Source organism: Embiotoca jacksoni, unplaced genomic scaffold (assembly GCF_022577435.1).
Source record: "Embiotoca jacksoni isolate LCO1_2020_lvr unplaced genomic scaffold, fEmbJac1.0.p SCAF_2, whole genome shotgun sequence".
Lineage (NCBI taxonomy): Eukaryota > Metazoa > Chordata > Actinopteri > Embiotocidae > Embiotoca > Embiotoca jacksoni.
This window is the reverse complement of record NW_027185340.1, coordinates 12,887,550-12,915,335: the sequence shown is the minus strand read 5'-3', so window position 1 is coordinate 12,915,335 and position 27,786 is coordinate 12,887,550. Positions and strand designations below refer to the sequence as shown.

Sequence of the window (27,786 nt, the reverse complement as noted above, 5' to 3'; positions counted from 1 at the left end):
ATGTGTGTGTGTGTGTGTGTGTGTGTGTGTGTGTGTGTGTGTGTGTGTGTGTGTGTGTGTGTGTGTGTGTGTGTGTGTGCGTGCTGCATACAAGCCCGGTCACGAAGATCATAAAGAGGAAGTCCTTGTGGTCAGTAGAAAGGAACACATGTTTTGCTCCATGTCAAAGCCTCCGTCCTTCATTTTCCTCTCCTTCATCCTTCTATTCTTGCCTTTGACAGTGGTGGAAAACTCATGCAGTGTGTCCAGTGGGCCTGTATTTGTGTGGGTGAACCTGTAAAGCATACGCATCTATAAAATGTCATGAGTAAGTGTGCTTGGAACTACCCACAATAAAAGAACGAGTTTCTTTAAATAACTTTTATATATTTAACAATTCTTAATGTTTCTATTTTGTAAGTTATCCACATGTTAATCTTAAGAATTTGATTTTGCCTTAAACAAACTGATCATTGTTCTAATTTACACCTAGACACATATCAACAAACTAGTTTAGATTAATATTTAGTAGTGTATCATAGTTCTACCCTTATAGCAGCATTACAAGCTTAATTGAATTCAAAGTCATTCATTTCATAAGAGGATAGATCACGTAATTTGAACTTTTACAAGCTTTACTGATCTTGGCAATACTTGCGCTAAGTTAACGTTGTTTTGAAAAATTATATTTTCTTGTTTCGCCAACACATTTTAATAATGTCCGTCTGGTTTCCTCTGTCCCATCCATCACCAGCGTGTTGACAAATTAAGACATGCAAGTCTCATTGAGCGCTTCTCTGCATGACTGCCGCTACTTTCCAACAAGCTTACACATGCATGTGTACACATTTACTGTAGATGGGCACTTAGTCCCACACACACACACACACACACATATGCAAACACACATGCAGAGTGTGAGCAATGCAGTATAATAAGCAGCGTGGCAGAAATGTGGTCAGCTTTGCCCCATGTGCAATCGTTGAGAAGCCACATGAAGGCTTCTGGGTATTAAAGGACAAGCCTTGGTTGGCTGGGAGGGAATCTGTCATGCAACAAGAAAACTGTGTTTTTCACCCTTTTTCCTTCTTTCATGTCCTTTCGATCCTTTTTTTTTTTTTTTACCCCTCTTTCCAAGCTCAATTTCTCTCCCTCTCTCTTTCCAATTTTTTTCTTCATTTCTTTCATTCTGTGGCATATTAGACTCAGTTGTAATACTCTCCAGCTTAAAATGCTCAGACCACTGGAATGTTCTGTCAAAGAGGTGGGCGGAACTAGGGGGCGGGACAGACCAACATAACCAATTAAGGAGGAGATTGAGGTGAGACGGACAGCTTCTAAATGGTGTAATAACAACCTACTAAAATGTAATTACAATGCAATAGCAATAGACACTTCTAATGACAGGATGTATATGCCAATGTGATTTCCTAATTATGGCCTTGGCATAATGGGGGACTGTTAACATGGCGTGGAGATTATAGAGAGGTGTCTGAATGCAGAAATTCAACCACATGGACTTGTAACACTGCTGAAGGGCACTATGGCCACTCAGAAGTTCTGCCAGGTATTGATCAGAAGTAATACCAAGTTTCAGAAAGATCTTTACTGGTTGAGTTAGTTAGTGTGAGTTTGAGAGTGAGTGACGTAACGAGTAGTTCAAGAGAGAGTGGTTTGTCCATTTAGCTCCCAATCTATCTGTCTATTCATCTGTCCATCTGGTCACGATTTTTATTTGTCTGGGAAGAATGTTTCTAGCTATTAATTCAGCTATTTGGATTTGTTTGACCTATTCCTCCATTAGTCCATTTCCATTGCTCTCACGGTGCACGTCCATCAACAGTCCATCTGTCTTTCAATCCGTCCATCCATCCATCCATCCATCCATCCATCCATCCATCCATCCATCCATCCATCCATCCATCCATCCATCCATCCATCCATCCATCCATCTCTAACAAGAGGAGTGGATGGTGGCGTCCATTATTACAGAGCATCCCAGAATAGAGTCTCGTTTTATTACAAGTCCCTCTGGTCGTCGTGGCTACCCAAATTACAGGCCAGCCTTCTCACACATAAAAAAGGTTGCGCTGCCGAAAACCAGCCACCTCAATAAAGGATGGATTAGAAAATCCTTTGCTTTTTTCCCTTCCTTTGCTTTTTGAAAGGTTTTCTGTACATTTTTTTCCCTCTGCTGTTTTGTTTTATGTTGGGGTGCAGCGGTCTTCTTCAGTGGTTCTGCTCCCCGACCCTGCGGCGGGAAAATACGCTCACTTGTGGGTTTCTGGGAAGGCAGCGGTGGACGAAACATCTGCTGGCAGCAAGATGTATGCAAGTGTGTATGTGTGTGTATGTGAGAGAAAGAGAGAGAGTATGTGCATGTAGGGACACTGCCCAGGCATCTTGTTCAAGTTTACAGATCTGTTTCATTGATTAGTAAATAGTAAGAGATAGTGAGAAAAATACTTATTGTTTTGACACACAACTTTAAGGGCTATTCAGTGAAACTGTAGAAAGATACCATAGTTTAGAAAATACATTTAAAGTGAATTTACATTTTGTTTTCACTTACTTTTTCACCATTAAGATAACTGATAAAGTACTTCATGAGTGTCACTGAGGTAGCTGCAGAACGTTTGGGGTACCTAAAAAAAAAACATAACAAAATTTTACGTTAAAGGTAGAGTCAGTGATTCTGGAGAGGCATTCAACAGCCAAACAAATATACCTTTCTTCAGCGCTGCTTCAGAAGCTCCACCCACCAAATACATGGAAGTGCATTGCCACGCCAACAACGCTAACAACTGGGCTAGTCTTATACAGGCTGGATGTTCCCTTTTTTTTTTTTTTTATAGCTGAAGAAAAACAAACATTATAAGCCTTTAAGCCTGACACATTGAATATGTATCAGAAATTTCAAATTTTATTTAATCATAAAATGTAATGTACAGTAAAAAAAAAAAAAAAAAATTACCTCCAGGTTCTTCTGTAATTTATCCATTTCCTTAGCTCAGGATTTTAACTTTATGTAGCTTTTACCGACAGCTGTCACAGATATTTATCCATTACTTCTTGTGTTTGGTTCTCTTGTAGATTAGGTAAACGCATGTAAACTCCACCTGTGGTACAACAGGTTCTGGTCGGGAACCACTGACGTAGATGTCTCAGACATGTTTGTGTGTGATACAAATGTTGCTTTGAAGATAATCTAAAACCTCATAAAACAAATGGCATCTGCACTCACAAACGCAGCATCCAAAGCACAAGAAGTAAAACTAGTAATCATTATGATTAGATTGTTTTTATCAACACAGTGACTCAAGGGATACAGTTTGAGGCAGCAGGGAGAGCTGAAGGTACTTTAGTGAGTGTCTCGCATTTAAAAGGGAAGATACTCTGCTGGCAAACAGTGGGTAAGACAAATGGCATTATCGGATGTCAAAAACGTTAAGATGCGCTGACGAGGCAGGCCGACCTGTCAGGGTGCACCAACAAATAGTAGCTTGCTGGGCTCCGCGGCTAACGTGAGTTACATCATCATAGCTCTCCAATAGCCCACCGCTGGCCCGCAAATGTAGAGAATGACAGCTACACAGCGCCGGGACCTTCATACCAGTTCAGTCTTTATCACAAAGCCGTCTGCAGCTGTGTTCACCGAACCCGAAGTGAATTACTCCCGCGCAGCGATTACATACAAAGTCAATGCAAATATTTTTTTTTCACAGCAGATCAACCAGATGAGGCCTGTGATGGTCTGAATCATCTTTCACCAGTGATTCAGAAGCAGGACGATTTGGTTGAAAATGTAACCAGCTGAAATATTATTCCTGTTGGTTCACCAACAAATATTTGATGACAAATGAAACCCTGGTGATACGATGGTGTATTTAACCCTTCCGTTGTCCTCGGGTCAAAATGACCCCCAGCTGAGTTCAACCAAGTCCTATTTTATTTTTATATTTTTTTGGGATCATTGGTGTCAAGGAGGCTGTGAGGGTTTCTTTAAAGAATGATCACCAATGATCCCAAAAATATATAAAAAATAGAAATAAAATAGAATTTGGTTGAACACAGCTGCGGGTCATTTTGACCCGAGGACAACGGGAGGGTTAAAATACATTTTGAGTGACTGTGTTGCGTGCCATGTATAGTATACCCAAACAATGTTGTATTCATCTCCATGGTATCAGGTTGTGGTCATATCTTGGGAAAAAAAAGGATTCAAAGCAATTCAAAGGAAGAAATTAAAGCTAGCGACGGGAACCTTTTGATAGATGGAGGGGTTGGAAAGATATATCACAAATAACAGGGGATGTTTTCGGCAGTTTCCTTCACATCCTTTGACTTTTAAACCAAAAGGAGAAATATAGCATGTGATGCAAGCTCATTAAACAATATGAGGACTCTTTATCATGTGGCAACCCACCGGAAATAGGGCTGCGACCCATCGTGGGTTCCGACCCGTCATTAAGAAGCCAGGGTTTTACGGGAAGTGTGAATGTGGTGTGCGATGAAAGGATGGGATGAGGTGTGTGTGTATGTGGATGTCTGTTTGTGTGTGTATGTGTGTGTGTGTGTGTGTGTGTGTGTGTGTCTGCAGTGCATGCTATTATTATGTTGCTGCGGTTGTAATGATGTAAGATACTTGCTAGGGAGTAAACAAGAGCAGCACGCTATCTACAAACAACATGTGAAAACATCATGTTCCTGTGGGTCTCAATTGGTAAAAAAGTCTTTGGTCAAGATATAAAAATGATTAAATATGTAGATTTTTCCATACAAAATTAAAGCAAATTCACTTCAGATATTTTGTTGGACACCTCTTAGAAACGCTTCCTTTCAACACAGTCGACATTTACTGAAGACCTCGTATAAATAATGACTTTTTACCAAATTCCCAAATTGTGACTCTATTGCTTAAACCAAATAAATATGGCACATAGCTGCTTACTTGCATATTGTTGCAACTTGGTAAAGGTATTTAAACTTGTTGTTATTGTGGAGTGGACGGAGTTATTTCTCATGCGGGTATTTAGAAGAGTCTGGAGAACAGCAGTGTTGTAAAATGAAATTCTGTTGTTTTCGAGATTGCAGGGAAATTGGATTTCTGAGAAACGAATGGTTACCACCACTCTGACTATGATAATGCTGATATATGAGAGGCAAGTTGTGGCTATGGTGCAGCCTCACAGGCGAAACATACACCACAATCCCTTTTCACATCTTCAGAGGAATTTAGAATTTAGAATTAAAGGCACCCTGTGGTAAACATGGCTTATATGGGAAAAAAAATATATATATATATATATTGTTTTGCTTGGGTATTATTTTAGTGTGTATCTTTGCATTTTTCAATTGCAAAAAGTTTTATAGTATTCTAAAAAAATAAAAAAAATAAAAAATGATTCTAATGAGAAAAATGCAACCATTATTTGTTAACTGTTTAGCCTTTACTTTTAGCTATTCTAAACATTTCTGGACAACTTTGAGCGGACCATTTATAAATTATGGTGAGCTAACTATTAACTAACTAATAACTGTGAGCTTACTATTTCAACCATTCAGCTTCTGTTCCATTTCACAACTATATTCACGAACATCCCATTTCAGCTTTTTCATGCTTAGTGAACAATTTCATTGTTTATACAATTAATTTCAACCGTTACCCATTCTTTCAGCTACAAGGTCAAGCGTTTATCCATACTTTTAACACTTTCAACTCGTAATTCATACTAGCTAACAATTACAACGATTAGTTATGTTAACTAATAATTTCCAAACAATTTCATCCATTCCATATTTTTGGCATGTGGTGAATCATAATTGTATCTAGCAGTTGTGTTTGCTAATGCATGCTTATAGTGAACAATTTCAACTCCTAGCCATCATTTTTGCTAATTTCCAACTGTTTATTAACATTTTTTGTTTGCTCTTTCATCATTTTATCTATTATCAGAAAACAATTTAATTTGTTTACTGTTTGCTAACCATTTTAAATGTTTATCCAAATGTTTAACTAACAATTGTATCTGTTAGCCAACAACATTCACTATTTGGCCATCACATATCCATTTTAATCATGAATACATTCATCATTGGCTACCTCTTGGGATACTTGTACTTTAAAAAATAATACTTAAAATACTTTAAAGTACTTAAAGTACTTTAAAAATACTTTAAAAAAAAAAAAAAAAAAAAAAAACGGCAGTATTTACTTCTGAAGAGAAAAAAATAAAGGGCGGCACGGTGGTGCAGTGGTTAGCATTGTTGCCTCACAGCAAAAAGGTTCCAGGTTCAAATCCGGTCCTGGGCCTTTCTGTGCGGAGTTTGCATGTTCTCCCTGTGCTTGTGTGGGTTCTCTCCGGGTTCTCCAGCTTCCTCCCATCATCCAAAAACATGCACCTCAGGTCAGGTTACCTGGCGCCGTGCTAGTGGCAGCCTGTTGCAGCAGCTCCCCCCTGAGAGCCCCCCCACTGTAGTGAAGAAATTTCCCCTCAGGGATTAATAAAGTGAAATTAAAAAAAATACTCCTGTTTGGGAATCACTGCGGAGCCACACTTATCATGACAACTATTTGATAGATTGCTATACATTTTATAAAGACATTCATGGTCCTAAGAGGTTGAAGCTTATGACTCTGGTTCTCCTCTGACTTTTGCTTCGGCACAATTTAGCACAATTAATCGTCAGCTAAAATTTCACGATTATGAAAGTCTTAGAAGAACATCATTTCATACCACAACATGTTTGATTGATCATATATCACAGAAAGTGCACTGATGTCAAAGTATACCGAGAATCAGGAGATCTTTCCTGCTAAAAGGAAACATTGTAACTCGTGCTCTTTCGCCCTTGTTGCCTTATCCACCCGTACCCCCGTCCATCCTTCTGCCTTGTCAATCAGTAGAAGGAGGAAAAAGTCATTAAATCTCTCTGTTGGCCATATATGTAATTACAGTCTGCCTGTATGTTGCTAAATACGCCCCGGCGCTAGTCTGGTCTCCCTGGTCATGTTTTTTCCTCCCACCGGCCGTGTTTGAAGCCCTTATAATTGGCAGAAGCAGCGTGTCAGGATTAGAGGCTGCTGGTTTGAAACCCCGACACCCCTTTTTCCCCCTCGTGCCTGCCCCCCCAGGCTGACTACCACAACCTTAAACCCTAAAATCCCTCATACCCTTCTTTGTGCTCCTTGTATTGTGAGGCTATCATTTTACTGTGTACAAATATGGGACAGTTTATTCGGTACATATCATCCATTAATAGGTATTGGTGCTATTGAAAGGTAAGTCTCCATTAATTTAGCCCTTCTTATTAACTTATTTCATTATTTCCCTCTATTTTAATGCCCAACATTAAACTTTACATGGACAGTCTCGGAATTTTGTTGCTTTTGTGGCCAAATTCAATGTATTCCTTAATGAATGAAAGCAGCCTGGTTCATAATTGAAATATGAAGGCTTACCTAACCTATATCTATAATCGTACATGTTGTTCCTTCCAAACAAAAAGAGAAAAACATGCCCCTATACATCTATAGACTCATACATCCTAACTTCTCTCCATGTATATGAAAACCTAACATGGATCACATTGTTAGGCTTGTTAAGGGTTTTTTACAAGTGTTAATTAAGCTTGTGTATATTTGACTGGTGCCTGCAGGTCGCCTGTGGTCAGCCATCTACCTCTCTCATCTCACTCAACAGTCCTCTTATTCACAACACCCCTCTATAAGTAAAGTCACTTTAAAAAAGAAATAATCTTTTAGAGATGCCAAGCTCATCATTTAAGTTTGACCGTGTTTTCAACCTGAAACTACAATTTTGCATTTAAGTGAAATCATTTGACTTAAAATCCTTTAATGTGTTTGAATTGCAGCATAAAGTTGGTGTGGCATTTTTTTTTCTAACAGTGTGACAGGACTACCCCTGTCTCACTGGCAGTAGTAAAACTCTTGTGGGTTTAGACAAATGAAGGTTGCTTGGGCCATCAAAGCATTTAAATTTGAAATGATGGAGCTGATGGTCAGTGATGTCAGCAAAGATGTTGACTTTGTCTGAGTCAGAGCAGTTTCTGGTCAGTGGAGCCCCTAATTTCTCGGTCTGTCCGTCGCTGTCTCCCAGTTTGTGTCTCTCTCTTTTAACCTCTCTTACTCTCACATCATCTCACTCAGTTCTCTCTCACACATCTAAAAACTGCTGCTCTCTCATGCAGGTCAGAGTGCTGACCTGAGCCAACAAAGTATGCATTCATAAATCTAAAATGTGCATTAAATTAAACTGTGCACTGATTTGTATTGCATTCATATTGATGTGTTTACATGTAACATTTTCACTTTTGCCTTCTCTCTTTGCTTTTCTTTCAGCTCTCACTTCGAAAATGAACATTATAAAGGAGTATTAGGTTCTCTTTAATTCATTAATTTTTTGATTAACAGCATCAGATAAAGGGGCGCCATACTCTTGTTTCTGGGCATTTTTTGAGGGGTTTATGATAAAAACCTCAATTCGAAACATAATGAATTGTATCTCAATGATGATTCTTTTTTTTTCTCCCTCGGCTGCATCAGGAGGACATTTCTTTTTTAAACAAAACTGGGAAATGTTAAAGGTTCACGTTACTGACCATGAAGAGGCTTTGCGGTTCACTGCAGCAGCTATGCTAATTTCTTTCTCCCTTTTGGGCCACTACCGTATTTGGCTGCGCACATTATAATGCTGTGACTGTACTTTGTCTGATCAGACAAAAATTGGACCAAGTGTAGGTTTCCCAAAGTTTCCAAGAACCTTGCTATATTTATTCCACAATATACTCAGTTCTGTTCGCCTTTTGACATAAAATCAGAACATGAGGGAATCAATAATTTCCAGATGTCAGCACGATAAAAGTCTCACATGTTGTTGTACATGTCTTAATTAATTCCAAGATGGATATTTGGTTCATTGACAATGTAATTGTAATGTTGAGATGCTTGATGCAAATGCAGTGCAGATGTTGTTGCTGGGGAATGGAGGCTGGTCGAGGTATAATTATGGTAAGGTAAAATGACGCTGTTGATGGTGAATGAAGTCAAATGAAGACGTTGTTGATTGGGGTGTTATTTTCAGTGAGGCCTCTGTATGTGTGCAACACAGACATGTTTTTGAACAGAAGCAGGCGACAAGACAGATGCTGACAAGAGATGTGGGAAAAATATTTAAAGCTCATGTTGTGCCCTTGGTGATAGTCTAAGCAGTGGAAAGATGTTTCCAGCTAGCTCAACCACAGTGTGTGAGCAGTTTAGATAAGAGGTGACCGATGGCCCTGAGCTTCATGGGATAACGTCAAAGTATAACACTGTGTTCTGTATTCTACACAAACACATGCATAAATAAGGGGCAACCAAGAACTGTTTTCAGCTCATGCACACTAGCCCCTACCGCCTGTATTCACACCAACTGTAGCCTTTTGAAGGTGTGTCTGAGAGTTAGGACCAGCTAGACTTCTGCACTCCGAAGGTCTAAAACTCAAATTGGTCCTCACAAAGATAGACATATAAGTACACACACATGTTCCACTCCTTTCACTGGTTCACTGAGTAAACATGCAACATGTACGCAGTGAACAAGTCAACACATGCTGCTAACCCCAACAACTTTCCATCAGTAAACGCAGTCTAAGTTGGTCTCCAGTGATGAAAGCTTGGCTAAAGTGGCACATCTTTTAAAAGAGTGCCTTTTGTCACTCTTTCAATAACTGAAGTCATGGTGAAAAACTGTGTGTGACATATGGATAGAGTACTTCCATGTATTTGGTTTACATACAGTGATGAACTGTGCTTAGATCAGGCTGAACTCACGCTCAACTTCGATCCTGCTTCATTTACCTCCCTATAGTGAAAAAACGGCACACTTCTTTATAAAAGATTTTTCTGTTTGATTCTGATTAAACTAATGTGTAGTTTGTTGTTGTAAAATTAAAGATCAAGGTGAAATGAGAAAACTGAGGGGAGTTATCGTATGAAACAATAGTAAAAGGGACTTTTCAAGTTTAGCTGAAGAACATCAAGCCTTAATGTGTGATATAATACAACGTACGTTGAAAGAAAGAGTGCAACTTCTTTAATTGAATCACGGTGCTAATGACACATCATAGTCAGTGTTAAAAGTGACTAATGTTCATTGTTCGTCACCAGGAATCTATGTCATTACGTGAACACCACAACAATTTAAATGAACTTCCTTTTCATGACATGCCCGCTGCTAAAACTACCTCCATGTGAGTTCATTTACAGCTCTGAGCCGAAGTGTCCGTGGCCTTTTCACCCTCTCTGCCATGTTCTAGATGGCACGTAGTCTTACGCTACTGTTTTCAATGGACTTTATAAAAACCATTGTAACCATTGGAACAATAGTGAAGTATCTAAAAGGTCTTCTGAATGGGAATGTCTTCATGAAATAAACAGTTGAACAATAAAACACCATGTAATTTCCCCAGTTTCTTTATGTTCACAGAGTAAATATTTCTCTGTCTTTGCACAAGTGAGTCTATGGGTGGGAGCACTGCTGCCAATGAAAGAACATTTCATTTTTAAGTTTATTTTCTGTTTTGTGTTTCTTTATTTTGAGCTTTGTTATTACTGTTTTGTAGTGGAAGCGAAATGGATTGTTATCTGCTATTTTTATTTCTTTGTTTCATTATTCATGAAATCCCTGACTTATTACTTTCCGATTTCCTCACTGTGTGCCACCCCTTTCTCTTTCTTTTTTTTTTTTTTCCATATTTCCCTCAGTGGATTTCCTCTTTCTTCATCTATCATATATTTCTGTTAAACGCTTGTCCCTCAGTGTTTCCACTTGTTCTCTGTTACTCTGCATTCACCCCCCCACCCCCCCGACCCTACCCAAAGGCCAACGCCCCCCCCCCACTCCCACCCCCACCCCAGACATCTGTCTCACCGCAGCACAGAGCTACGGTGTGACACCGCGCTATAAATATGAGCGCACATAGACACGCACAAACACGTACACACAAATACTATAAATACCATCTCTGTGCAAAACACACTGCTGCAGTATAAATATTTAAGTATAAATGTGTAATGAATTTATTGATATGTTGCCCATGCCAGCAGGCACTGTTTTGAACCGCAGAGTGGTAAACCAGTGTGGTGGGATTGAAGTGGTGCTGAGGGATTGTGGGAACGCATGTTCCGAGTTAGGCAGCTGACCAATCGGTGGGCTGGAAGCTGGAAGCCGCATCACAGAAAGAGCTACTGATCAGTACCAGTCTTCACAGCCATCCATCTTACTCTTTTGCTCTTTCTCACTGGCTTACTCTTTTCACCATACTCTTTTCCTGTCTTTATCCCTCTTCTTCCTTCTTTCCTGCAGTGTTTTTAACTGGTATAAAATAATTATTTTTCTATCTTATTTACTCTTTCTTTGTCTAATCCAGCTTTTGATTCCTTTTAATGTACCATACACTGTCATTGTCAAGTAGTTTTTCTCCTGTCTTTACCCCTCAATCAGTCTTTTTCCTTCACACATCTTCCTGCTGAGATTTTTTAATTGATGGTTGCACATGGGCACTAAAACCGGGTGTCTTATTTATGAATGAGAATTTCTTTGAAAATGTGTGCAAAATAAGATAAAAGTTTCTCAATGCTTGATTTTTCCAGATTCACTGACTTTTGTAAATTAGTAGGTTTTCTGAAACGCAAGCAACATCTAAATCAAATTCATTTGTGTCTATGGCCCTCATTTAACAGTCCCTGTTATTTCTTCACTGGTACTGAACACTTCATAACTTCACTTCTTTCATGCGTGACTTTTTTTTTTTTTTTACTTGACTGTGATGCCTTTGTTCAAGTGGATAAACCAACCAGATACTAAAGAGAGTCCTATGATTGAAAAGCTTGATCCCTCAGATGGAGGAAAAGAACAAACGGACATTTCAGTTTTTGTACTGTACAGATTGATTCAGTTTGGTACAAACAAACAAAGGAAACCTACTCTCACAGTGGCTTTTGTGATTTTAGTTTTATGGGGAGTAGCCTGTATCACTTCCTTTTGATAATAATCTTGATTAATCCTGTTGTTTGTTCAATGAAATTGTTCCCATGTCCTGATTTCCTTCCTTAGTAGTAGCTGTTTCACTCTAGTAACTATTAACCACATGGATAAGAATCTTAGTGCAGATTTTGAGAAATACCTCTTTTGTGCAACGAGCGGTGTGGAAATGTTTAGTTCTAATGCAAAATTAGTAAAAGAAACATTGCTTTAAGTCCACCATTTAATATTATAGGCTAAATTAGAATTCACTAGATGGACATAAGACTAAATGTCCAACTAAATGCATGAGCTTTTATCTAACTAAGTAGACCACATAGAAATTTGTAATGTATTTCTCAGTGATCAATAGAAAGTTGCTTACAGGGCTTTAAGAGTTGAAAATAGAAGCCAGAACAAAACTTTTATTGTTACTTCAAAGGAAACCATGACAAATGTGTTTTCTCTCCAGGATACCAAGGGAGGCTGTGGCTCAGATGGTAGAGTGGGTTGCACACTAATCAGAAGGTTGGTGGTTCAATCCCCAGCTCCTCCTGTCCACACGCCCAAGAGTCCTTGAGCAAGACACTGAACCCTAAGTTGCTCCCGATGGTGTCCCATCGGTGTGTGAATGTGTTCCTGATGGCAGCACCTTGCATGGTGATCTGTCTCATTAGTGTGTGAATGGGAAAACCATGTTAAAGTGCTTTGAGACCAAAAGGTGATAAAGCGCTATACAAGTATTTACCATGTTGATGGCAACAGATAAAAAGAGGCACTGAGAAATTATTGATAGTATTAACTGCATAATGGATGTGAAGTAATTTACAGATTTGTTCATTATCTTACTTTGATGGCATGATGACACAATGATTGAGGGAAGTTGGAAACTTTCTTGTCCCCCCCACCACACTGGACTCAAGGCAGCCACTTACCTGAGACAAATCTCCTCTGTCCTTCCTCTCCAGCATTTGGTATTCGACCAGACCATTATATCCACCCTTGAATGGTTGGATGTCTCAGGCTCTCCATATTCTCAAAGTGCATCAGAAGGTGACAGTTCACTCCTATCAGATGACAAGAAAAGGATTAGTGTCTAAAGCACTCTCCATGATGAGTGCTCCAGAAGGTACAATTCTCATTGCTGCTGCTATGGTGATGACACGCTGCTATTCTTGTGACAATCTGACAATCAAGTCAAGGCATGCATCACACAGTAGCTTGCCTGGAAGACATTTTGGAGACGTTAGGCACCACCTCCACCTAGATTAAAATGTAATTGTGTTTTTTTATGGGGAAGCCATGCTCACACTGACACCTGCATTCATCACTAGCTATTCTGTGGTAAAGCCATCTCCATCAGCAGGTTACCTTGATGTGACTCTGGACAATAAACTTCTATTTTCTGCAAAAATTTCAGCAGTAGCCTGTGTAGATGTCAACAACATCAGGAACATAGGGACATATATGAATGGATTGAATCTCAGAGATAATAGAGGAGTAGTGGAGAAACAAGCTGTTTTCTGATTTCCTCAACTTTCATATCAACCTTTAACTGTGCTTTTTCTAGCTTTCTTGTGTTTCCCATTGTGTTTCTCTTCTCTCACTCTACTCAACCAAATCCTTCTGTCATCCCACTTACCCTGCCCTGACCTCCTCTCTTCCTCATCTCTCATCAGCTCTCACTCCCTGTGTTCTCTCAAAGCCACATCCCTCGGTCCTTCTTCCAGCTCTAATCATCCGAGGTCACTGTGTTTGTTTCTGATTTTGGTTTCTGCCTGTACAAAAGGGTGTGTATGTGTGTGTGTGTATGTGTATGTATGTGAGTGTATGCGAGTGCATATCTGTGCAAGAGAAGCTTGACTGTCATGAAAACAAATAAAGACACTGTTGTCATATCCATCCATTTGTCAGTCCATTTCTGTGTTTACCTTTGAGCACTGAGGGTCGTCATATTGTTAAAGCTTATTTCAGGGTGCCCACTCCACCTCTCTCTATCACTCCCTGTCACTTTTTATCCTTTCTCTTCTGTGTGTGCTTTTTTCTATCCTCTTTCACTTCATGCTTGTTTTTTTGCTTCTCTCCATTTTTCTCCATCTTTCATTCCTCCTTCTCTTTCTCACTTGCCCTCCTCCCCCTTTGCCTTCTCTCCCTTTTTCTGCCCAAAGTTCTGCAGCCCAGCTGGCATGGTTTTCTGGTGGTGTAGTAAAATATAAATATAATAAGGACGTTTTTGAGCTGGTGAATCCATTCTGAGCAGAGAAACATCACCACAGAGCCCACAGATGTGGCACATACTCAGGAGAGAGAGAGAGAGAGAGGAGGGGGGAGGGGGGGAGAGAAAAAAAAACCCTCATTTGACATTGAGAGAGTGCAGCAGGAGCACTCGGCTGCATTATTGTTGGCAATACCACGCTACTGGACTTGTTATTAGGACACTTCATACAAATCTGACTTAGGGCTATGTCGACAATTTTACCCTCCAATCTCTGAGTCTCACTCAGTCCTCAAGTCTTATTTTTAAGACTTGTCTATGTCATTAATAAATATGCCATTCAACTGCAATTATAAGGATCAAAGGGAAGTTTGACTACTTCTGTCTGGGGTAGAAATCAGATTCTTCTTTTGCATAAATAGAGTATTATATTTTGGCAGTGTTCATTTCTGGTCAGCAAAATTAATTCCACTTCTCTTCGTATCACTTCTTTTCAAATCAAACAATGTGTTGGTTTTAAATTAACACCTAAATAATTATTATGATCACACAAGTAAGACAACTATTGTGTGAATCTATTTTGTTCTACAGTATTCTTTTTTTTTAATAGTCTGAAGGACAGAAATATTCTGAGACGCAGTATGTGTCTATGCATGTCTATATAAAAGTGGCGTCGCTCGCTAGTTTGTGAACTGTCATTATGAAGCCTCCAGTTCGGATTACGGCCGCCGCCATCTTGCTTGTTTGGATCGGTTTGGAGCCAGAAGTGAGCATATTTGAACAAGCTGGGGTGGAAACCTAACTGCACAGGCCTGTCAATCAAACAATCGATCAAACAATCAAACACGGCTTGTTGAGGCCTATTTTCTAATTAATGAAGAGATTATTTTCAGATGGATTGCCAGGCTGAAAGAGGGACTTTAGCTAACAACACCATGAGTACTAGTGGTACAAATGTTCTGACTTTAGAGTTCATGAGACAAGTTGAATGGCAGTCTATGCAGACAGAGGCTTTTTGGAGCCAACCCCTAGAGGCATTTGGTGGTATTGCAGCTTAAGGCACATTGGCCTAATTTTTTAAACCCAGAAGCTCTATCCACTTTTATACACAGTCAATGGCCTATAGGCCTACACATTAGTGTGTTGCATAATAAAAAAATAAAAAAAAATCAAAATCAATCATGACTGATTGTGTGTTGTATAAGATTGTTTTCTTGCAATAGTGCAAATTTGTATGCATTTATTGCTAAATTAAATGTTGCATTTTAACTTCCACTGCATGTGTGTGTGTGTGTGTGTGTGTGTGTTTGATGACCTATGGCCGACGCTACCTGCAATTGTATGCTTTTATTTATGTGCACTGGTGCGTGTAAGTGTGTGTCTCCATGCATACAGTATGTGTTTAATGTCAGAGCACAATGTTCCCTACTTCAGTCCCCTGGGCAGCTCTTTGTTTGCTTTAGCTGTGCGGTGGCTATCCTAGCCCGCTAACTCCAAGATACTTTTAGCTTGTGCTCCACTTTTATATCATCCTGCTTTTATTTTCCTTCTGTCTGCTCTCTGACCAAACATGCAGCACTGAACCGGCCTTTAGCAAGACGAGTGCCGGTGCCACTCTTAGCCGTTGACAGACAGATTTGGTCATTGTGGTTTTCACTGGCTGCCATGTTAGCCCCAGCTTAGCTGCTAAACTGCACCGGCCAAGTGGCACTCGCTGCCAAAAATGTATAGAAAAAAAAATGCGCAAAGACTTTATTGCGGCGCATCCAGGAAGTTTAATCTCCTTGTCTTGGAAGATTAAGGCCCGCAGCGTTTCAGACAGAACCGGTCTGGTGCTTCGAAGCCTGGTGCATAAAGACATAGTGTTAGGTGTTTATTGTGGTCTGGGGTTGGACGCTGGAGTGTGTGGAGGGACAGAGGGAGGAGGAGGAGGAGGAAGAGGGATGGTGGTTTTAGCCACCAGCTGTTGTTACCTTGAGCATAACGTCCTTTAACCCCCATTACAGCAAACCACCACAGGCCACAAACACGCTAGCTTCCACTGAGTGGAAAACAACCCAAATTCACTCGTTTACTAGCTAATGTGCCGTTTGCTGCCTCTTACTCATTTAAACCCTCCCTTCTCTGTCTTTGATCAACTTTTTGAATTCACATCTTGCTCCCTCCGTTCCCTGTCCTCATTCTCTGATATAGTTTCCTTTGTACAGTTTTCTCACCCTCTCTCATTATCTCTCTGTCTTTCTGTGTAATCATTTTTCACATCCTCTCAATCGTTCTCTTTTCATCTCCTTCTAAGCATTTTCTTTCATCTGTGTCTTCCTCCTTTTGCCCCACTCAGAGCCTTTGTTGGTTAAGGCCCTGGGTATGCGTGGGTAACCCCGATGCCCATGTGAAGGCTGTGGACTATTCCAGCCTCAGTGTCAGCAGATGAAAGCCGAGGGAGATTTTGGGGCTGGCACCCATCTCCCTCTGTCCTGCCACCATGGCCTCTTATTTCACAGAGAAAATTAATAACTTTAACAAACATCAATGAGCGAGGGCCTGATGCTTGGTTGGCTCGTCGGCTGGCCTGGTGGATGTGTGTGAGTGTATCTGTGAGCATGTGTACTGTGAACACATGCCTGGATATGTGAGTCTCTGCTTGTATGTTTATGGTCCTGCATGCATGTGCATGTGTTTGAGCTCATACCTTACAGTATGTAAGCAATTTTAGTAGTGCTGAAAGAGGCTGACGGGAATAGTGCACAGCATTTGACAGGTTGATAAATAGTAACAGAAAAACAAGATTTTGTGTGTGTGTGTGTGTGTGTGTGTGTGTGTGTGTGTGTGTGTGTGTGTGTGTGTGTGTGTGTGTGTGTGTGTGTGTGTGTGTGTGTGTGTGTGTGTGTGTGTTTAAGGGGGGGTGTCGGGCTCCACTTTGGTTTGATCTGATCAGATTGGTGTCTGCTTGAAAGGCCGTAGTGTCCTTTCTTGAGGCCAAGAGGAACTGAAAGATGGATGGATGAAGGGAGGGATGGATGGATGGGAGAATGTGACCACTTCTGAAGCATTGTCGACAGCCACGCTGTATAGGCAGCGGGCCTGCCTGCAGCCACGCCTGTATTTATGATCTTCAAAGGAAGGATGATACACACACACTCACGCACACCCACAAAATGCTGATAGTTACAGGAAAACACATGCTTGTGCAAATGTGGGTACTCACAAATTTGCATGTAGATTTGAAAAAATACAAACCTTTGTACACATGTGGAAAAAGATACATTCATCCATCCATTATCTATACTCTCTCCTGTACAGGGTCACAGGGTTGGTTACACCCTGCACAGGTCACCAGTCCATCACAGGGTCAACAGAGAAAGTCAGACAACATTTCATGCTCACATTTACACCAACAGCCAAGTTAGAATCAGCAAACAACCTGAAACACATGTTTCTGGACTGTGAAAGGAAGCAAACCCACACAGGCACAGAGAGAACCTACAAACTCCATACGAACAGTCCGAGCCGACCAGTAGGTTCAAATTGCAAACCTTCTGGCTGTGAGACGACCGTGCAAACCAAAACCAAAAAAGCAGCCTTTAATGAAGCAAACAAAAGTATCAGGACTCATGTGATGTATGTAAAGGCTCTGATCAACTGAAAACTGAAAACTGAAATGCTGTCTACTGTTGAGCTGTCAACTGGCTGCACTCATGCAGTGCCATTAACCAGAGAGCAGTGCAAAGCTCCTATACCAACATCTACAAGTGTATATCTGTTCCTTAGTAGCAGTTTGGGGTTCAGTGTCTTGCTCAAGAACAGTTAGAGACTGGAGGAACCATATGTAACCACCAAGCCTTGGAGTGGTTTGATGTTGTGGGAAAATACAGAATGCTTTCCCACTTTATTGCAGAATTACATTTACATCAGAAAATCAATGCCACTCTCATTTCTGTATGTTGAATATGAAGCCTCCCCCTGCAGCAAAGTCCATTTTAAACTAACTAATTTATTTCAGTGTAAACAAGGCAAGTTGTTGTTTTACAACGGGTCATGTGTCGGACTATTTCTTGGCCAGGAGCTCCGAAGTCCTTTCACCATGAGGTTGTAAACAGCAGGTGGAGCTACTAGTCCCCGCAAAGATATTTACTTTATTCGATTAAACTTGGAAGTCAGACAATTTTATGCCAAACCCTCTGAATTTAGTGCTTGCAGCATTCCAAGACTCACAAGAACAAATGTGAACAATGACCATGGCCGACAGCGACAAACTTGTTGGCAAGCTGTATATGAAAATTTGCAACATCAACAGAGTTTAATTGGATACATGTAACATAAGAAAATGAACAACAGATAAAAGAGACTGTCAGACACAACATTTTATATCAATTTAGTCAGAACGTTACTCACAATATCAGTCTCACCACACCTAATGTTAATGTTTGAGATTGTGTCCTTTGAATTTGTTCAGGGATTCATAGTTTTGACTTCCAAAGCGGTTCCATCATACTTTTTCAGGTACGAGGTGACTCCTAGTTAAATCTAATACAGGAATAGTCCGGCATCTAACCTGAAAACACATAACCTCTCTTATGCCAGACTTAACTAACAAGATGCACTGTTAGCTACTGAGCTTTAGCGGTGCTGATAGGTGGGTTCTGTAACCTTCGGATGGAACCAGGCTGCAACACCAAAGTGTGTAGTACACCTGTCAGTCCACGACAGGATCCATGTCAGTGTCACATTTTGCCTTGTCACTTGGTTTAGGAAAAAATGACTTGGCGAGGGTTAGGCACAATAACTACTTGGTTGGGGACAGGAAAAGATCATGGTTTGGATTAAAATAAGTCATTTTACAATGTATATCACGCAAGTTACTTTACATACTTTATGTAAGTTGAATACGTAATGCAGGTAACTTTTATTAAAGGCTTTCTCACGGATTCAAACTCCGGTCCCCTGGGCGTAAGTCCTTGGTTTTATCCTTACAACCGCCCCTAACCTACCTCCCTCCTCTTTATTACTCTTTATAGTTTTTCACATGACCTGTATAAAATTACATCCGTCACATGCTGTCCTTCTTTGAACCTGATCATATGTGTGTGTACTTTTCATGCCTACTGACGAGGCAAAACGGGACACTGACACAATATCCTTTAGTGGGATGACGAGAATTACAAGCTTTCGCGTGAAATCAGGCTGCAGGCTAGCTGTTATCCCTTGTTTCCTGACTTTAAGCAAAGCAACATTGCATCTGACAGTACCTTTTTATTTGCTGGACTGATATGAGATTGGCACTGATCTTCTAAACGTATTGTCCCAACAGTCAAACGATTGCTTTAGTAGTCGAGATGCTTGACCATCTGATGAACTGCCACCTATAGATGTTGCTGAGAGCTCTCAGGCAACTTCTCATTAATGGAAGAGCAAAAGTGGGACTTTGACACGTCTGTGTGAATTTACAAGTAAAGTAAGGTACAAGTAGTTCCTCTTCCACAAAGAAGTGGAACTTCATTATCAAAGCCTTTCCACTTTACAAAGCTGGAAACAAATTTGCCAAAACACTGACAGCTCTGACAAATTCTGATTTCTTTTAACTGGTTTGTGTGTTCCATCCCAGGAAAGCTCTAATGAATTTACACAAGTGTCAGTAGAAGTTCTATTTCGGTTAAAAAGGTAAACACAGCTATAGATGGCTGTTTGCTGTATGTGAATCTCTCTCTTTGCCTTTCTCTGTTCCATTAAGAGACTTGAAAAGCGGCTGTGCAGCAAAAATACTTTACGGTGTTTACACTCACAAATAATAAAACATAAATTGTGGAAACCTTAAGTCTTGTACAGTTCAATTCATTCAAAGGAGCCTGCCCTGAGAAACAGCGGTGCGACCACTGATTTTCTGCTGGCAAATATTTGAAGAGCTAATTTGGAGGGGCTGGGTTTGCTGGGGTGTGTGTGTGTGTTTGTGTGTTTGTGTGCGTGTGAGCTATCCTCACGCAGCCAAAGAGCCAGGCAGCCAAAAGTTATTAAATTAAATAGATCCATTTTGTAAAGCTGGCATAAAGTTATTAATCTTAGACCGATTGTCACTGATGTAAGTCAGCCCTGCAGTCAAACAATCTGTCAGTCAGTCAATGAGTTATTCAGCCAAGCAATCCTTCATTTAGTCCACCTGCCAAACATCCAGGCAATTAGTCTGTCTCACCCCTGGTAAATTACCCTATTACCCAGCCAGGCACCCAACAGCCAGCCAACCAATAACCCTTGATCTCTTTTGATATTGGAATGCAGCTGGGAGTAAACACTAGTGGCAGCATGGGATTGATTGGTTTAATTGATTGTGCTTGTCTGTTGTTTACAATCTATAACAAAAAAACAAAAAAACGAGGTTGTCAGCTTACAGAGCTGTCAAGGGCACAGACAGACAAAGACAACAACTAGAAATGTGAAGTGGCAGCAATGAAGGACAAAGCTTATGTTTGCTGCTCGCCTGCCTGCCAGCGCAGTGTGGACAGGACTCTCCAGTGCGCCCTGTGCCCAAGAGGGGCGGGGTGGGTGGCAGAGTGTAGGGACAGAGGGAGCGAGGGAGAGAGAGAGGAGGGCAGGACTGGCAGGGTGCGGTCTGAAGTGGCAACAGATCGTTTTGGATCACTCAAATCCCTCCAATTCAACTGGAAAGCTACAGCTTGTTGCACGCCGGCCGCATATGGGAAGGGAAAAGGCTTTCAATCCAGAGAGGGCACCAACCAAACAGCGGGCGAACGTGGCTGATGTTGTGACAGTTTCCCAGAGCAAAAGAAAGAGAGGGAGAGAAACCACAACACTGCAACTTGGATATCAGTAACCGCGCTCTCTCTCTTTAACTCTCTCACCCACCAAATCGACTTTGAACCTGTTTGTTTAAATACACGGACTTTACAGCCTGCACACTTACTGTTGATTCTGTAAGGCGGTGGAAGAGAACTTTCTCAATTTGGGTCAAGGTTTTGGAGAAGCTAAAAACTTTTTGGTGTCCTAATGGTGTCCCGTGTAGCCGAGGTGCTGGTCTTCTTTTATCCTAGTTTTTCGGACGTGGTGTTGCAACTGTCCCGGACGATGGATTCGGGAACTAAACCGGGGAGGTACTGAAGACATCTCTCTCCCCCGGGAGAGTCTTCCCTCCCCCCGGGGCGATGCGGATCTCCTTCTTCCTTCTCACCGCCTCTCTGTGTGCCTTGGTCCTCCTCCTCGCACCTGCCTCGGAGGGCTGCGGGCCGGGGAGGGGGTACGGCAAGAGGCGGCTCCCGAATAAGCTCATCCCGCTCGCCTACAAGCAGTTTAGCCCCAACGTCGCCGAGAAGACCCTGGGAGCCAGCGGGCGACCGGAGGGCAAAATAACGCGCAACTCCGAGCGCTTTAAAGAACTGACGCCGAATTACAACACAGATATAATCTTTAAAGATGAAGAGGACACGGGCGCCGACAGGCTCATGACCCAGGTGAGAAGGGGAGATGAATGAGTAGCATACCTCATGCAAAGACGCGCAAATATTGGCCAAATATTGTTCCCAGACTCTACTGCTTTACATTTGGTATTTAGATTTAAGTAACAAACATAATTTTCGTTTATCATGAGCTGACTGCATGCATATTCCGTAGAGATGACTGAAGTGAATCACGTTTGACCACGTTAACTACAATGTTGCACCCAATTGTCTGCTGAATGTTTGCTGTCAGTTAAATGTTTAAACCAAAATGATTGATTTCATTGACTCCTGGTCCTCCGTTTCACCTCTGAAGTTTGCTACGTGACATACTTAGCTGCTGTTGAAGTGTTGCTTTTTACTCCCGCACCAAGTGGTCCCATGCAATTTTCCGTTTGGCCATGACAGACATGGGATGCGTAAAATGACTTCGTTTGGGTTTGTAGATGCAACGCACGGTTAACCAACCAAAAAGTCGTCTTAATCCTAGTTTACTATCACAGTCTTTCTGGTTATTTGGCCGGCAAGAACACACCTTTCACCTATTTGTAATTTTTAACAACTGGAGCAGTGGCTCTTTTACGCACAACGCATCAAGTCAACACTCCTTGCAGCCTTGCTGCGTGAATTTGAAGTGAAATGTAAAACAAAGTCTAATCTATCGTTCATTCATTAATTCAATGATGGACTCAAATTAATTGCCCTAAAAATGCATCGGTTCAAATCAACATATTTGAGTAAATAGATGTCCACTGCTGAGAGGCATCTTGACCTCTAGCCTTATGTAAGTATCTGAAAAAACAACAACTGCTAAATCATTCCCAGCAAACACACAATCCCAGTTTTCTGTACTTTGACCATTAACCTGACAAAATTCACCTCACACAGTTGTAATATACAGTTAAAATCCAAAAGTACTATTTTTGTGTATTTTTGTGTTTGATTAGTTTCCTTATCACTTTTATTTCAGTATCTGGGCAGATCTTTTGCTCTTTTTGTCACTCAGTTGCTTCCTTCTTGTTATCTGTCTGGGTTCTGCTCTTCCTCTGTAGGTCATCCTATTTCTGATCCACCTTCACCGTCCCATATTTGTGTGATGACACAGATATCTCTAACTAAATGAGACACACAAACTGTCCACACTGAGTGTTTTTCTGTTTGTTGATTACTTTGCTGTGATTTCCTTCTTCATGTTCATCACATCATTTCACCTCTCAACATCCACTTTTCACCTCAGGCTATTTTCTGTGTACTACTAGGAGTAACTGTTTTCTTGATTGTAACGGCCTGCTTTCCGTTTCTCTCTCTGCATCTCTCGTAGCGTTGTAAAGACAAGTTAAACTCTCTGGCCATCTCAGTGATGAACATGTGGCCGGGCGTGAAGCTGAGAGTGACAGAGGGCTGGGATGAGGACGGTCATCATTCAGAGGACTCGCTGCACTATGAGGGGCGTGCTGTCGACATCACCACGTCAGACAGGTAGGCAAGCAGGGGACTACATGATGTGGTGTAAATGGGCCAGACAACAATTAAACTGCTTAAAGTCTGTCAGTTATGAAAGTTGACAAGTCAGTCAATCAATTTATCAGTAATGTGACAAGTCAGCAAAACAGCTGCGGTTTTTTTGGTGATACTAAATTTAAATTTGAGTGCGTTCAAGACCATTATTTCATCCACATACTGTCAATGTCTTTGTAGATTTATAGAGAAGCATTCTCTGTTTGTCTAATTAAACCACACATTGTAAGTTCAAAAATATTTTTTGTCCTCTTCACAGGGAGAGGAATAAGTATGCCATGCTGGCCCGCTTGGCTGTAGAAGCTGGATTTGACTGGGTCTACTATGAGTCCAAAGCCCACATTCACTGTAGCGTCAAGTCGGGTAAGAGACAGATATGAGCTACAGCGTCTGTCTATATCGTCTGAATGTGTTTTTGTATGTTTTTTGCATGTGTGGCCAGCTGTCATTACCGCTAATGAGGCTGATGCTCGGCCCTTTGTTGGTGAGTCACTAATGGTTGAAGCTTGCCGTTCGGTGCCTGTCTGTGTGTGTGTTTGTGTGTATGGCCTATTGGGAGCCAATCAAAGCAGGGCGTGCACCTGTGTTCTTTGCTGTATTCAGTCTCACTTCACTGGTCAGATCTCAAAGTCATCAGTCGTTGAGATTGCAGGATATTTAGCCGCATAATGTGCGGATGAGCCGGTGTAAAACAGGAATGTAAGCACGGATATATTTAATGGTGGGTCATAAATAAAGAATTATAAACATCTACTGTATATTTAAAGTTGCAACTGACTATGCATTTCTGTTATAGATTATTGGCATTTTATCACATTTTTATTCTAATAAGTTACATCTCTCCAACACACAAATTTTATTGGATACAGTCTTCATGCGAACAATAGATGACACCATTCCACCTCCAGCTATTCAAACTTTGGAGACATTTTAGAAATCCATTCACCCATGTCTGGTACCACCAGTTATTTGATGCCAAGCTACATTCTCGCAGTCTGCTGAGGTTAGTAGGCTGTGAGATGATTAACTCTCTCTTTGTTTTGCTATTGCTTTTCCTTCAGTAAGTTTCTCTCAGATCCCTTATCTGAGTCTTATCACCTCCAGCTCGCAGCCCTCCTTTTCTGCAGCCTTCGGGCTCACACACACACACACACACACACACACACACACACACACACACACACACACACACACACACACACACACACACACCTTGGACAAATATTTGGCTGCCCTAAGACTGCCTTAAGACAAACCTCCCACACAAATACGCACACAAACACACACAATTACACTGATTAATTCGTTATTTCAAACAGATTTTGACTTCAGTAGTCATGGTGAATATTCTATTCTATTCTATTCTATTCTATTCTATTCTATTCTCTCCTTTCCTTGTTTTCCAGTTGATTTGAGGTCATTGTACCAGATACTTTCTGAAATAGTAGGATTCATTGTTAAGATTCAGGCTCATTGTGAAGTCTCACTCGTCACTGAACCGTTGAGCATTCGCATTTAAAAGACAAACTGTGCTGTAATCCAAACAATATCCAGAACCAGGTCTGAGTCTGTGTACTTTCCTGTCTCTCTGACCCCAGGCCATGCTCTGACTGCGGTGATACAATCAGCTGGTTATCCATTAGCTCTCGCTGACTTACCCCTTCTTGCCACCTCATCTCACTGCGTCTTAAAGGGCCAACTAGTTCAGATATGCTCAAACAAGATCAAATGCACAGTCTGTGGAGGCTTTGGCAGTCCAGATGAGTGACAATAGCCCAAAAGAAAATAAACAAGATAAGATAACACTGTATACATCCCCAGGCGAGGAAATTCAGGAGCAAGCATGTTTCTCTAATAATGTTCTATTTTCTTATGTCACACTGATGGTAACATGCAAAATTTGATTTGACACATGCATACAGTAGCATGACAGATATGCATGTGCATGCCAGGGCAAATATCAAATTAAAGCACCGGCAGAGTTCCTCTTTTGAAAATGTTTTTTTTTTTTTATAAAGTTTTTAAATAACTCCAGTTCTAATCCACTTGCTTTTCCACACAATAGTGAAAGCAATAGTTCAAAATAATCAAAGGACTAGCTGTTTATGTTTTTAGGACTTATGATGTTTAAAGGCTGAAAAAAGCAGGGTATGTCTTAATTTTATTTCTGTGTGTGTGAATGAGTTCTGAGCATAAGGAGAGAGCCAGAGGCAAAGTTTAAAACCTGAGTTGTATTATATCCATATGTTAACAATCCACCTCTGATCCACTGAGATAAAATTGTTTATGAGTCAGTGTCAAAGTCTCACCTGCTTTATAGATCACTCAGTGACCTAGAATGGTGTGAAGATGCAGGCCCTGCAAAAGGCCAAATGCCAAACGCACCCCTGAGAGGAATTCCAACTCCATTGTTCTCTCTTTCTGTTTTGTCTCCTCATCCTTGCATCTGCAACAAAATAAAATAATGTAAATCAAATAAAGTACGATCATTATGTTTCTGTTTCTTTCACTTCTACAGAACATTCTGTTGCAGCCAAAACCGGCGGTTGTTTCCCTGGTGATGCTCAGGTTCTCCTTGAAGGCGGGGCTACGAAACAGATGCGTGACCTCCTTCCTGGCGACCTCGTCTTGGCCTCCTCATCAACAGACGGCCACGGTCCTCTCCTCTACAGTCCAGTCTTATCCTTCCTGGACCGCCAGCCCAACGTCACAAAGATCTTCTACGTTATCGGGACCGACGCCGGATTTAATATTACACTCACAGCGGCTCACTTGATCTTCACCACAGACTGCACTGGTGGGCCGAGGGAACCAGGGTGGGAAGAAACAGCTGAGGAGTCACTTCTGGGTTCCATATGGGAGGGCAGGGCTCGCTGGGGAGCAAGTCTGAGGACAGTTTTTGCCAGCGAGGTCCGGCCGGGACAGTGTGTGTTTACGTCGGCAGGGGAGGTGAGGTCAAGACTCTCAGTTGTGACCTTTGTGGAGGAGCACAGGCGCACTGGGTTGTATGCCCCCCTCACCCAGCATGGGTCAATAGCGGTGAATGGCGTGCTGGCGTCCTGCTATGCTGCTGTGGACAGTCACCATTTGTCCCACTGGGTCCTGGCCCCGCTGAGATTCTTCTACAGCCTGACAGGGCCTTCAGAAGTGCAGAGAGATGGGCTGCACTGGTACCCTTGGCTTCTACAGAGGCTGGGGAAAACGCTGCTGGACCCTGGACACTTCCACCCCTGGGGTATTGAACAGTGACAGAGACAGGAGACACAGAGACATGTCAGTTACCTGTATTTAGGAGCACCAAAGCACAAATGTCTTTCTACTCAGAAGAAAGCAAGATGGACCACCAAAGGCAATTGATTTGATAGTGTAAATATATTTTATACTGACTCCACTTGCCTGTATTTGCTGTACTTCAAGAGACTTTAATCAAATCAGAAACATAAATAGTGAAGTCCGATCGTCAGGTTTTATCATTCCTTTGTACTGTAATCTGTCAACATTTATACTCACTGATGACAGAAGAGATTTACATATATAATGGCACATTTTGTGTCACAGTTTAAGAGTTTCAGGCTCAAGAGAGAAGGTTTAGGTGAACACAGACAGAACAGCAGGGAGAAAACTCGTGACTGAACAAGTTGAGATGCAAAGCTCTACATGTACATAAGTATTTATACAGTGAAGTCCGGTTCGGAAGGAAAGACAGACAACAATTGAACGTTGTTCAGTTCACTGTTAGAATTATCAAGGCAGGAAAGTCACCGATTTTTTTTTTTTGTACTCTTTTTTTAGAGCCTATACTGTATGTTAGAATTAATTTGCAAAATACTTTTTAACTGGGCAATTCATAAAGTTGATTACAATGTGGATGATGAAGGTGCAGATAAAGTTGCTGGTGTAGCTTTACATCTGAAAGGGGATTTGAACTATGTTGAATAGCAGGAAATAAAGATGAAGACACAGTATTTGTGCACACATATAGTTTGAAATTTACATTTGTCAAGTATTGATGCAGGTTAATACGCTTGGTGCTGTAACTTATCTGTTTTATCAAGTCTGCCATCTGCTTTTCATACAACTTGATCATCTCAAACTGATTCACGTCATCCATTTATGCATCTCCATGTTTTTATTGGGTGTTTTGTTTAAAGGGTTTTACTTTTGTTTTATATTGTTTTCAGGTATTTAGTTAAGACATACACAAAACTCAGGCTGTATTCAACTACTGTATTAAGTAACAGCTAGGCGCCGTATGAAATAACGGTTATTATTTTTATTCTTGTATAATACGAGTTTATTTGAAAGCTCTCCTTTGCATGGTGTTTTTTTACTATCCCATCTGTTACCTTAATTGGCAGAGGTGCAGTGAATCTGACTTTTACCACCAACACTGTGGGATTTTATCTTTTTATAGATGGCTGAATGGAAATGGATATATACAATATGCAGTTCATATTGCTTAAAACCAGCTGAAACTTGTTGATCAAGACTTAAACATTACGATTATCTATAAACTCCAAAGCATTCTTCTACATGACTGCTCAAAGATTTGTCAAATATGTATATTAAGGTATTGTTGGAGAGACTATTTAAAGATCTATTTTTT

The 27,786-nt window shown here is 41.0% G+C and overlaps 1 protein-coding gene across 1 annotated transcript; it reads left to right on the top strand.

Moving 5' to 3' along the window:
* The first annotated feature begins 21,371 nt into the window (after nucleotides 1-21,371).
* Nucleotides 21,372-26,429, top strand: LOC138200746 (indian hedgehog B protein-like). The gene is made up of 4 exons (XM_069153621.1): nucleotides 21,372-21,677; nucleotides 22,984-23,141; nucleotides 23,440-23,543; nucleotides 25,699-26,429. Exons 1-4 carry the CDS (start codon nucleotides 21,372-21,374, stop codon nucleotides 26,427-26,429), a joined length of 1,299 nt encoding a protein of 432 aa, XP_069009722.1.
* Nucleotides 26,430-27,786: the final 1,357 nt, after the last annotated feature.